The sequence below is a fragment of the Poromitra crassiceps genome (assembly GCF_964638095.1).
Source record: "Poromitra crassiceps genome assembly, chromosome: 3".
NCBI classification, from domain to species: Eukaryota; Metazoa; Chordata; class Actinopteri; order Beryciformes; family Melamphaidae; genus Poromitra; species Poromitra crassiceps.
In genome coordinates, this window is record NC_139625.1 from 1,737,809 (window position 1) to 1,751,211 (window position 13,403).

Consider the following 13,403-nt stretch of genomic DNA (forward strand, 5'->3'; position numbering starts at 1 on the left):
ACATAATACCTGCTTCTTGCCTTTTAGGGGTATTTTTTTCTCTTCAGTTACACAGATATCGTGATGTATCGTAGGTTAAATTTCTTCCAATATATCGATTATCGCAGAATCGCTGTATCGTGATAATATCGTTATCGAGGGCCAAGTATCGTGACCATATCGTATCGTGAGTTACTCCACGATTCCCACCCCTAATTATGACATAGATAGATGATGACATAGATATATGATGACATAGATCGTTTTAGGAGTTTTGGCACTAAAGAAAAGCAGGGGATTGATTCTTTCCACTTTTCCTCAAAAGGTCCAAACCAGTCATCAATGTGTTCAGTGTGTTTTGAAGCACCTGCTAAGTTGCTTAGTCAGCAGACAGTCCTCATCATCACTTTCACGTTATACCTCCCACATTCACACTTAACCTCTTGTCCTTCATTAGTTTCTTTCTGTCCCTCTGTCCTGGTCTCTTCCTCTGACCCCTAAACTCACACAGCACAACACATTAAAGACTCTGTCCCTCTGTCCTGGTCTCTTCCTCTGACCCCTAAACTCACACAGCACAGCACATCAAAGACTCTGTCCCTCTGTCCTGGTCTCTTCCTCTGACCCCTAAACTCACACAGCACATCAAAGACTCTGTCCCTCTGTCCTGGTCTCTTCCTCTGACCCCTAAACTCACACAGCACATCAAAGACTCTGTCCCTCTGTCCTGGTCTCTTCCTCTGACCCCTAAACTCACACAGCACAACACATCAAAGACTCTGCCTGGAGGCCCACACACAGGGACAGCGGGGGACAGAAGACCCCTCGCACTGTCCGTGTCCATACACACACACACCACACACGCACGCACGCACGCACACACACACACACACACACACACACACACACACACAGAGGGACAGCGGAGCTCACTGTCCGTATCCATACACATACACCACACATACCACCACAACCCCCCCCCCCCCCCCCACACACACACACACACAGTTGCCTTGCTTGCTCTCTGTGGCTAGAGAGAATAGTCCCACCCAACACCAGCTGGGCCAGAGGGCTCCTAGAGGACAGCTGTGTCTCCTCCCCCCCCCCCCTCCGTCTTTTAGTGTCTCTCCTTTTTGTCCCTTGTCAGCCACCCTACTCTTTTCACTCGCTCCATTGCATAAAATAAATCCTCCGACTATGCACTCATCTCCTGAATAAAAGCTTAAAGCAGCTACGAGGAACTTTTAATTTTGTGTTGATTTTAGCAGCCCCTGTGGACAAAAGTGGTAGTGGAACTGGAACGAAGACTGCATTTACCGAAGACAGAGCCCCCTCCCGCTGTGACCAGCGGGCCGGCCAGGGCTTCTCAGACTCAAGAGTCAGCGAGCTGTTTAATAAAGGTTAACGCTATTGGTTCATTCACCAACCCGAACCAAAATGACGGCATCAGTATGACGTACATTAAGGTCGTGTGTCCATATCAGGGGCAAATTTTCCACTGGGGACAGGGGGGACATGTCCCCCCCACTTTTCAAAACCTTGATTCTGTCCCCCCCACTTTTTAAACTGAAAAAATCGTGGGTAAACTGAAAAAATCATGCTTAATACGCTACTGTTTGACCATCCATCATATTATGGCTGAGAATGTTAATTGAGTTGCTAATTATAAGCTATAGGCTACTCCAAAAGATTGCCACGGATTTTCTCGTCTGTAAAAAGTGCCCTCTCCAGACCCTGAATGCATTTCTAATGGCGCTCTGTATGGAAAATCCCCTTTCCAAGCCGTCCCTGAAGGCAGCACTCACAGTATTGTAACAGCAAATTTAACTTTTGTACTAATATTATTCAGTTTGTGGAGTTATTTTTCTGTGACAAGTATCATCCAAATGTTAATTTAAAATTAGATATTTCTCTAAATCTGGCTAAAAACGTTAAAACTTTTTTGCCAGCCCCTGCCCCTCTAACATTCTCTGCACGCCCCTGCTGCTGTATAAAGGGTTAGGTGATGAGAGGAAGTGAACATGGTAAGCAGTGAACATGGTTGAATTTAAAATAAAGCACACTAATAATAATAATAATGATAATAATAATACAACCAACGTGATTTCAATATGGCTCTGGCTTTCACATCAGTATTGTTCTATGCCTTGTTCATGTCACCTGCTTTCATATCAGAGCTCTGATGAGTTGGAGGAGGTGGTGTCTAAAAGGCATGTATTGAGTGATGTGTGTAGTTCTTCATAGATCTAGCCTCTTAATCTTCCCCTCAGAGTGCACCAAATTGATGCATTTTACTTTAAAATGTAAAAAAAAAATCTTCCCTAGAGGGTCGGCGCCCCACATTTTATTGTGTCCCCCCACTTGTGAAACCAGGTATTCGCCCTTGGTCCAGGCTACAGTTGAGACGATGCGCCACCACAATTTTCAAAACTTTCACTACATTGCAAAAGTAGCTTAATTTTCATTTAAAAGTGCTTAATTTCTGTGCAACAAAAGCTGTGTTAAAGCCCCAAAAGTAAGCACATTTGAAACAAATCTAAGTATTACACATGTCAGCCATTTGAAATATAATTTGGTCAATTCTGACCTCTCTTAGCTATACCACAGCATTGTAAACATTTATAGTGCATCAGGAAAGTAAAACAACTGTAAACATTATTTCTTGTTTAGAACCTAGCACAGTATTAAATACTGAGTATCTCATGATAAACTAAATTAATATTGCATCTTTTGTGTTTAGCTACGTCTCACAGCATTGTAACATTGTACTGCAGCAAGAAAGGAAAACTACTGTAAATATTTTAACCATATTTCTTGTTTAGAACCTATAGCTACATCACAGCATCTCCTGAAAAACATTCATAGTGGATCTGACTTGTTTAGCTCACTTTAGGTAGATCACATCTGAAAAACAACCAGTCGGGTGTAATAAGTAAATGAGGTTGTACATTTTTTTTTTTTTTTTTTTTTTTTAGAACTAATCTGCGGGCTGGTCTGACTTGATTGGCTTCCAGCTGAAAATATCTCAACTTTTTCAGAAAGACGCTGGTGTCGGGCACTTCGTTTCATGCGACTAATCATATGGAGAAACCATCACTCAATTTGTGGGAGCGGATTGGCTGGACAGTGGACACCGAATATTTCTGGTGAGTGTTTGCGCTAAACCAAGTTTAGTTTAGTGTGTTGTTAGCTTGTTGTTAGCTGTCATCTATCAAACTATAGCTACCGCTGCTGAGCTAACCTTATTCTCATTACATTACATTACGTCATTTGGCAGACGCTTTTATCCAAAGCGACTTACAATAACACATTTTTGTCAGCAATAGAGCAATCAACTATGGAACACAGTCTATGACAACTACAACTTCTGAAGGAACAGTGGTACAAGTTTAGTTTAGGTTAGGTTTTTTTTTTTTTTTTTTAGAAAGAGAGAGAAAGAAGTTAGATCAAGAAGGGCCCAGATGGAGCCTGAAAAGGTGTCTTTAGTCTTTTCCAAAAGATCGGCAGTGATTCAGCTGTCAGATTGTTATTCTCAATCTGCTTCCTTGCATATTGTGCGCTGGGATCAGCGCTCCCCAGCGTTCAACTGTCAGGAATAGACGCCCAGTCGACACACGGCCTTAAGACCGTTTTCATAAGCAGTTAACAGCCTCCAGTCTCTCTCTGACACCTCTCTACTTTCTTTTTGTATAATCCCAAACAAAGATGCATGACATGTAACAACCTGCAAGTTGCACAACGATGATAATGAAGCGATGAGCAGGTAATCAAAGTTAAGAGTTAGAGTGTCTTCAGAAGTTGGAGGGAGGCTTTCCACTACTTACATCATGCATTCCTGCTCGTCCTCTGCCTGGAAATGGTACGTCCGATTGTCTGGAAGGGAAGCGACGGGAGAAAGAGGAAGGCTGGTTAGTCACTGTCAATGGATTGTGTATTATTATGCAATATCATGCAATGGCAGACAATGTGAAAGGGGGATGCCAGCCAATAGGAGCGGCGCTTGGAAGAACGTGCATACATACAGTCAATCTGTGTGGGAACGCCCACAAAACGTTACTACGGTTGGCGCGCGAGACTAGACGGACCGTTATATCTCAAGAACGGTGCTGCTTCTCTACACAACAGGATTGGGGATTCTAGAGCAGCTATATAGACGTCTGTTCAGATGTGCGTTTACTGCGGTATCTTGTCTGCCTGGGGCTGGGCTAGCAGCTAAATGCTAAACTATGCTGAATGGGGAGAACGGGAGGATTTACCCCCCCCCCCACCCTGACCACGCCCCCAGCGTCTATGACGAGGCATTGCCTAAATCTATGGCTTGATGTGGCGTAAAACAAGCGATATATAGTCACATCAGTTTGACATCACAGCTTTGCACAAAAGGCGTCTAATAAGTCAATCCCAAAGCAAAAATGTGCCCGATCCTGAGTTGGAGGAACGTGGAGACCAAGAGAAGAAACAGCACAGCTGTGTTGCAGATTGACTCAGGACAGTCTTTAATGGTTGAGATGATGCTGAGGGGAAAAGCTAAGGGCCCCCTGAGGTCAAGGGTTAAGCGGGAACCTACGAGTGACTAGGTCAAAGGTCCTCCTCTCCTCGGGGTTGGGGCGCACCTGACAGGTCAGGAGGTTCAACTTGGCTGGCGGTCGGTTGATCTGGGGAAACACACACACACACACACACACACACACACACACACACACACACACACACACACACACACACACACACGAGTATTTATTATCTAATTGGTTTTCTATGCATGAATCTGGACAGAATTCAACTCAGTGTCACTTATTAGCCCTTACCGTACTGTGCGAAATGGTCAGGCAGCCATATTTGACACCGCACTTCCTCTTCTGCCAGACCTTCCTGATCCTGTAGGAGGAGACACCAAAAGCAACTTTAAAAAAGAAGAAATCATTTCACACTGTTGTCGATGTATTACCATATTGAGCCGCACAGTACAAAGTGTTATCATCTAGCCTGGGTCTGAGTGATGGTGACCTCCACACTGTGCTGGTCTGAGTGATGGTGACCTCCACACTGTGCTGGTCTGAGTGATGGTGACCTCCACACTGTGCTGGTCTGAGTGATGGTGACCTCCACACTGTGCTGGTCTGAGTGATGGTGACCTCCACACTGTGCTGGCCTGAGTGATGGTGACCTCCACACTGTGCTGGTCTGAGTGATGGTGACCTCCACACTGTGCTGGTCTGAGTGATGGTGACCTCCACACTGTGCTGGTCAGAGTGATGGTGACCTCCACACTGTGCTGGTCTGAGTGATGGTGACCTCCACACTGTGCTGGCCTGAGTGATGGTGACCTCCACACTGTGCTGGTCTGAGTGATGGTGACCTCCACACTGTGCTGGTCTGAGTGATGGTGACCTCCACACTGTGCTGGTCTGAGTGATGGTGACCTCCACACTGTGCTGGTCTGAGTGATGGTGACCTCCACACTGTGCTGGTCTGAGTGATGGTGACCTCCACACTGTGCTGGTCTGAGTGATGGTGACCTCCACACTGTGCTGGTCTGAGTGATGGTGACCTCCACACTGTGCTGGTCTGAGTGATGGTGACCTCCACACTGTGCTGGTCTGAGTGATGGTGACCTCCACACTGTGCTGGTCTGAGTGATGGTGACCTCCACACTGTGCTGGTCTGAGTGATGGTGACCTCCACACTGTGCTGGCCTGAGTGATGGTGACCTCCACACTGTGCTGGCCTGAGTGATGGTGACCTCCACACTGTGCTGGCCTGAGTGATGGTGACCTCCACACTGTGCTGGCCCAGCGTCTTCCTCTTCACACGGCTGCAGTCTTGTTTCCACGCTCTTGATTGAATCAGGTAAAGTGGCTGAGAACACGCTGGGGTTTGTGTCACTGACCTCTTCCTCCTGAACCACATCCTCTCTTCTTATCACACTGTAATCTATCTCTGTGGTGTGTGTGTGTGTGTGTGTGTGTGTGCGTGCGTGCGTGTGTGTGTGTGTGCGTGTGTGTGTGTGTGTGTGCGTGCGTGCGTGTGTGTGTGTGTGTGTGTGCGTGTGTGTGTGTGTGTGTGTGTGTGTGTGTGTGTGTGTGTGCGTGTGTGTGCGTGTGTGTGCGTGCGTGCGCGTGACGCAAAAGCTGGATCCGCTTAGTTAGCCAGTCTGCCAATAAGTTCCAGAGGAGGGGCCCCCTGCTTGAATCTTCACCGCACAATAATGAAGACCAGCTGGGCTGGAGAAAGTTTGACTTCCCCCCTCTCTCTCTCTCTCTCTCTCTCCGTGCCTTTCCCAGTCATCCCCCACCCGGCTCTTAAGAGGCCATTTGCGTCAAGATCCCGTACACAGCACTTCCTTCTTCACATATCATCTCAGATACATTGACCTCCCTCTTATTGCTGGCGCTCAGTCTTGAGGGTAAATAGCGAGGACGCGTCACAACCCTGACGCTTATTTCCATGCGATCATCAGCCAGATTCTGTTTTGCTAAGTTGAGACAGAGGGGAAGGCTGAGCGGGAGATGCTGGAGAGGAGGTTCAGCACCACGGAGGCCCCCCATATGATTCCGATAATGCTTTCTGGCCATGGCTCCATCACAGCCATCCTGAGATCGGCAATATTTGAATTAAATGCATTTGAATTAAAATGCCTTTTTAATTTGCATTTGGCAAAATAAATAAATAAGTAAATAAGTAAGTAAGTAAGTAAATAAATAAATAAACAAACAAACAAACAAACAAACAAACGAATAAATAAATAAATAAATAAATAAATAAATAAATAAATATGTAATTTGTATCAAGATACTTTTGGATGCAGTAGTTTTGTATTTCATATTAAAATTACAGGACTTTTTTCTAAAACCGATCAGACTTCTATAAAATAAAACGGCCACAATTAAATTCATTCTTCATACACTTTATTTTGGCTCTAGTTGTCAACACAACTCAAGTCGCTGACGAGCTCATGTGTCACATGACCCATCCGGAACCCCCAAACCTCCCGGGACCTTCGATTTGTTTTTAAACAGTTCGGTGCCGTTTACTCCACATAAGAGAATTGTACTTATTGCCGGCTGCACTCAATTAAAAAATATATATATTCAAATACAAGTTGCATGCTGCAGACTAGCAACACTTATTATGTTTTGTTTGATGAATTTTAAATACTAATATACTATGTGTATTTTACAAGGGCTTTGAACATGACTCAGCCAATCAATGACCAGAACTACTGCTTTTATCAAATATAGTTCAAGTGTTCAGAGAGCAAATGTTTGAAATGTTAACGATAATCTTACATAAGACACATTTTCCATATAAAATGTTGTTTTGGAAATGAAAGCAAACGTATTCATGCAGGTCTCCATACCCGTCACTCTTCTTGAGCAGGAAGCCAGATTTCTCCGTTCCGTATTTCTTGTTGCCCTGGGGCTGATGGATGCTGTAGCCGTTACCAGAGTTCTTTCTGTTCAGGTACTCCTGTGATACAAACACATTACACATTACAGATTACAAGTACTCCTGTGATACAAACACATTACAGATTACAGATTACAAGTACTCCAGTGATACAAACACATTGCAGATTACAGATTACAAGTACTCCAGTGATACAAACACATTGCAGATTACAGATTACAAGTACTCCTGTGATACAAACACATTGCAGATTACAGATTACAAGTACTCCAGTGATACAAACACATTGCAGATTACAGATTACAAGTACTCCTGTGATACAAACACATTACAGATTACAAGTACTCCTGTGATACAAACACATTACAGATTACAAATTACAAGTACTCCTGTGATACATTACACATTACAGATTACAAGTACTGCTGTGATACAAACACATTACACATCACAGATTACAAGTACTCCTGTGATACAAACACATTACACATTACAGATTACAAGTACTCCAGTGATACAAACACATTACACATTACAGATTACAAGTACTCCTGTGATACATTACACATTACAGATTACAAGTACTGCTGTGATACAAACACATTACACGTCACAGATTACAAGTACTCCTGTGATACAAACACATTACAGATTACAGATTACAAGTACTCCTGTGATACAAACACATTACAGATTACAGATTACAAGTACTGCTGTGATACAAACACATTACACATTACAGATTAGCACATCATCTTTCGGACTATGCAAAGCCACGTGCATTCACTTTGTATTTTGACAGTACCAGAAAATGTACGGTATACTAACTCAACGTACTTAAGTTGTATACGCAAGAGTGGTGCCGATTAGGGCATTCACAGACTAGTCGACTAGTAAAACCACTAGTCGACACTGTGCTTAGTAGTAGTAGTAGTCGTTAAAAAAAAAAAAAAATGTTTTGTTGTGTTTTGGTGTTCTTTGTGGGGGATATGGGATATGATAGTCCATGTATGTTGTGTAAATACCTCATGTTCTTTCTTAACATTGGCTGCCAGCCACTTCTGGAAAACGGATGCTCCCAGTGCCAGCCCTTTCAGAGCGTTTTCAGTGATTTCTCAAGACCCACAGAATATTGTGTGATACTACTATGTAAACACCGAACACGCCCAAAGAACGATGAGACTATCTTGTATCATCAGCAAAAAAAAGTTTATTGATATCATTTTCCGTTCTTTAGTTATCAGCAGTAGAAGATAGGTTGGTTTCACCAAAAACAGACGTTTCAAACTAGAAGCTGAGATAATGAGCCTTTTGTGAAATGAAGCATTTCAAGCACATCACTGACTCTGAAGCTAATATTTTCTGATGTAGTGACACCTCAAAAATAATTTCCTTCAATAAAACAGCGAAAACAAAGGAATTTTCATGGCAAAATAATATTTTTTAGCTGCAACCAGCAGCGCTGGCCCCTGCGTGCGCAGACCCTACACCTTCTTGCTGGTCTTGATTTACTGCTGGTGGGCATCAGGTATTCTAGCTTGTGTTTGCCAATCTGTCCATCGAGCCCGCTGTCTGGGTCGGTGTTGTATGGTGCCCTGCGTGCCCCACCCCCCCAACTGCAAACCCCTCCTCCGTGGGAGTGTCTCTGGTGGCTCTCTGCTGCACGAATTTTCTGCTGCACGTTTCAAAGTGCGCTGCACCCACTGCACCCAGCTCTATTTTCACAGCGCTCCGCTGTTTTTGTCGCCGGCTCCCAGCGCTTCCAGCTGAGAATAATGTAACTTTTCAGAAAGACGCTGGTGTCGGGTGCTCCTTTTCTGGCAACTAATCATATGGAGAAACTATCGCAACAGACAGAAAGGCTCAATTGTGTGAGCAGATTGGCTGCTGTTCACAGGCACAGCTAACGTTACAGCATGCATCGGTTTCCGTTTCCCCATGACTTCTTCTCTGTTTTTTCCTCACCTTTCTCTAATCTGGAGAGCACTGTCGCCACCTAATGGGTCCGTAAAATAGCTTATGCATCAGGCTTTGATCCACGTCCCACCGTCAAAAAACGCAATTGACGTCTTTAGACGTCATTGGCACTCTACGTTACTACAGTATTTGAATTGACGTCTTTAGACGTCATTGGCACTCAATGAGTTAAAGATAAAAAATAAAAATAAAAAATAAAAAATAAAAACGACTAGTCGACTACCTTTAGGGACGACTAGTCGACGTAAAATTCACTAGTCGTGAATGCCCTAGTGCCGATGCATTATGGGTAAGCGTACCTCTTTCCCCTCCACTTGTAGAAGCAGTCTGAGGGAATCCCTCAACTGAGTCAGTTGTCTCACCTCTTCATCCTGGTCTAGACGCACCTACAACACACACACACACACACACACACACACACACACACACACACACACACACACACACACACACACACACAGGTCAGCTACTAACATTGTGGAAGTACAGCATGTTTTGAGCAGAGCAGTAAAGACATCCCGTGTTTGTGAGATCATCTGAAGTGTGGCCCTTAGCTCTGGGTGTGGAACAGAGCTTTGCACTAACACAGAACAGAGCTGAGAGGGCTGTGTCGTGCTACGTGGCTGTGCTTTCCATATTAAAGGACGAAGCTGATGTGTTTTTAATGCATTGTTTATTGTCAAAATAACAAAATCAACAAAGTGCTTTACTCCCGTAACTTTCTGACTTCCCCTCGTACCGTTTTAGCCAATCCTTGGGAAACCTTGAGATACAGCACACAGAGATACAGCACACAGAGATACAGCACACAGAGATACAGCACACAGAGATACAGCACACAGAGACACACAATTGCTAACTGTTGGTGCGAAAAGTCAAACTGGTGTGTAGACATGAACGAATCAAATTAAAATGGGAACAAATTCTTCATTACACCGGGGACTATGTTCGGTGCTACGCAACGACTTTCCTGAGATGGCAAAGTGTTTACAGTCGGGTTATTAAGTTGTTTGAGGAGAAAGTGGACCGGCCCGGTGCTTTGTGACGATGCAATATGCTGCCCAGAGTAACAGCATGACTCTCTGTTGTGTTTGTAACTGCCGGGACATGGCTTCACTGTGATGATGCAATATGCTGCCCAGAGTAACAGCATGACTCTCTGATGTGTTTGTAACTGCTGGGACATGGCTTCACTGTGATGATGCAATATGCTGCCCAGAGTAACAGCATGACTCTCTGTTGTGTTTGTAACTGCTGGGACATGGCTTCACTGTGATGATGCAATATGCTGCCCAGAGTAACAGCATGACTCTCTGATGTGTTTGTAACTGCTGGGACATGGCTTCACTGTGATGATGCAATATGCTGCCCAGAGTAACAGCATGACTCTCTGATGTGTTTGTAACTGCCGGGACATGGCTTCACTGTAATGATGCAATATGCTGCCCAGAGTAACAGCATGACTCTCTGATGTGTTTGTAACTGCCGGGACATGGCTTCACTGTGATGATGCAATATGCTGCCCAGAGTAACAGCATGACTCTCTGATGTGTTTGTAACTGCTGGGACATGGCTTCACTGTGATGATGCAATATGCTGCCCAGAGTAACAGCATGACTCTCTGTTGTGTTTGTAACTGCCGGGACATGGCTTCACTGTGATGATGCAATATGCTGCCCAGAGTAACAGCATGACTCTCTGATGTGTTTGTAACTGCTGGGACATGGCTTCACTGTGATGATGCAATATGCTGCCCAGAGTAACAGCATGACTCTCTGATGTGTTTGTAACTGCTGGGACATGGCTTCACTGTGATGATGCAATATGCTGCCCAGAGTAACAGCATGACTCTCTGATGTGTTTGTAACTGCTGGGACATGGCTTCACTGTGATGATGCAATATGCTGCCCAGAGTAACAGCATGACTCTCTGTTGTGTTTGTAACTGCTGGGACATGGCTTCACTGTGATGATGCAATATGCTGCCCAGAGTAACAGCATGACTCTCTGATGTGTTTGTTACTGCTGGGACATGGCTTCACTGTGATGATGCAATATGCTGCCCAGAGTAACAGCATGACTCTCTGTTGTGTTTGTAACTGCCGGGACATGGCTTCACTGTGATGATGCAATATGCTGCCCAGAGTAACAGCATGACTCTCTGTTGTGTTTGCAACTGCTGGGACATGACTTCACTGTGACGATGCAATATGCTGCCCAGAGTAACAGCATGACTCTCTGATGTGTTTGTAACTGCTGGGACATGGCTTCACTGTGATGATGCAATATGCTGCCCAGAGTAACAGCATGACTCTCTGATGTGTTTGTAACTGCTGGGACATGGCTTCACTGTGATGATGCAATATGCTGCCCAGAGTAACAGCATGACTCTGTTGTGTTTGTAACTGCCGGGACATGGCTTCACTGTGATGATGCAATATGCTGCCCAGAGTAACAGCATGACTCTGTTGTGTTTGTAACTGCCGGGACATGACTTCACTGTGATGATGCAATATGCTGCCCAGAGTAACAGCATGACTCTGTTGTGTTTGTAACTGCCGGGACATGGCTTCACTGTGATGATGCAATATGCTGCCCAGAGTAACAGCATGACTCTCTGATGTGTTTGTAACTGCCGGGACATGGCTTCACTGTGATGATGCAATATGCTGCCCAGAGTAACAGCATGACTCTGTTGTGTTTGTAACTGCTGGGACATGGCTTCACTGTGATGATGCAATATGCTGCCCAGAGTAACAGCATGACTCTCTGATGTGTTTGTAACTGCTGGGACATGGCTTCACTGTGATGATGCAATATGCTGCCCAGAGTAACAGCATGACTCTCTGTTGTGTTTGTAACTGCCGGGACATGGCTTCACTGTGATGATGCAATATGCTGCCCAGAGTAACAGCATGACTCTGTTGTGTTTGTAACTGCTGGGACATGGCTTCACTGTGATGATGCAATATGCTGCCCAGAGTAACAGCATGACTCTGTTGTGTTTGTAACTGCTGGGACATGGCTTCACTGAGCACCGGCTCCATGAACGAGACTTGTTGGCAAAACAAAATCATTGCTGAGTGGATTGTGTTATTTTCATAGGATTTGTTGATGGTAAGCAAAGCATTAAGAAACAGTGGCCTTATTCTTTCAAGCAGCAGTCTTGCTTGCTAGAGAAGTCACTTGATGTGGAATATGTCTGTTGCTGTCTGTTGTCTGTCTGCCCTTTCACTGGAAAACACAGCACACGCCTTTCTTTACATCTCTTCTAAATGTCTTTCATAAAGCCGAGGCCCGGCGTGTCTGGATCTGTTCTGCCCAACCAGAAAAACCGCTAACGTTCCCTCCTTGCATCCCCAGTCAAGTGCCTGTTTCCAGAGCTGGATCCAGAATCAGAGGGCTAACTGTGTGTGTCTGTTTCCCGAGCTGAATCCAGAATCAGAGGGCTAACTGTGTGTGTCTGTTTCCAGAGCTGAATCCAGAATCAGAGGGCTAACTGTGTGTGTCTGTTTCCAGAGCTGAATCCAGAATCAGAGGGCTAACTGTGTGTGTCTGTTTCCAGAGCTGAATCCAGAATCAGAGGGCTACAGATGCAGTCACTCCCGTCGTGACAGATTTTTTTCAGTACTGTGTGCTTGACGATGCGGTGCCGTTTTTGAGATGGTTTGAGATGTCAATAATGGCATTCAACCACTAGGGGCGCACATAGTCCATAATGTGTATCTCACTGTAGCGAGCAGCTTAAAGCCTTGGCTTTGCGGGTCCTATAGCCTGATAGAGCACCGCAGGTATCAGTCCAGAAGTAGCAGAAGTAGGACTCACTTCTAGAATTGAATTAAATTGTAGGCTATTCCCTTAGGCTGTTATGGTTGCCGACTCGCACCTGGTAATCCAGAAATGGTGTTATGGTACCTTTGTCTACTTGTAGATAATCAAGAAACTTTAAATGAATAACGTTATGTGTTTAATAGAGCTGTATATCGGGTCTAGCAGCTGATCAGCAGCTCAGACAGCCTCAAACACGAGGTGATTGAC

General features: G+C 44.7%; 1 protein-coding gene across 2 annotated transcripts in view; it reads right to left on the reverse strand.

The window, feature by feature from the left end:
- Window positions 1-13,403, reverse strand: part of asap3 (ArfGAP with SH3 domain, ankyrin repeat and PH domain 3) — a 74,916-nt gene that overhangs the window by 20,634 nt on the left and 40,879 nt on the right. For both annotated transcript variants that reach the window (XM_083633589.1, XM_083633590.1), the window contains exons 9-13: window positions 9,666-9,752; window positions 7,340-7,449; window positions 4,788-4,857; window positions 4,547-4,634; window positions 3,804-3,852 (exon numbers count right to left, since the gene is read on the reverse strand). In XM_083633589.1, coding sequence (XP_083489715.1) covers window positions 3,804-3,852; window positions 4,547-4,634; window positions 4,788-4,857; window positions 7,340-7,449; window positions 9,666-9,752 — 404 coding nt within the window. The remainder of the gene's footprint in view (window positions 1-3,803; window positions 3,853-4,546; window positions 4,635-4,787; window positions 4,858-7,339; window positions 7,450-9,665; window positions 9,753-13,403) is intronic.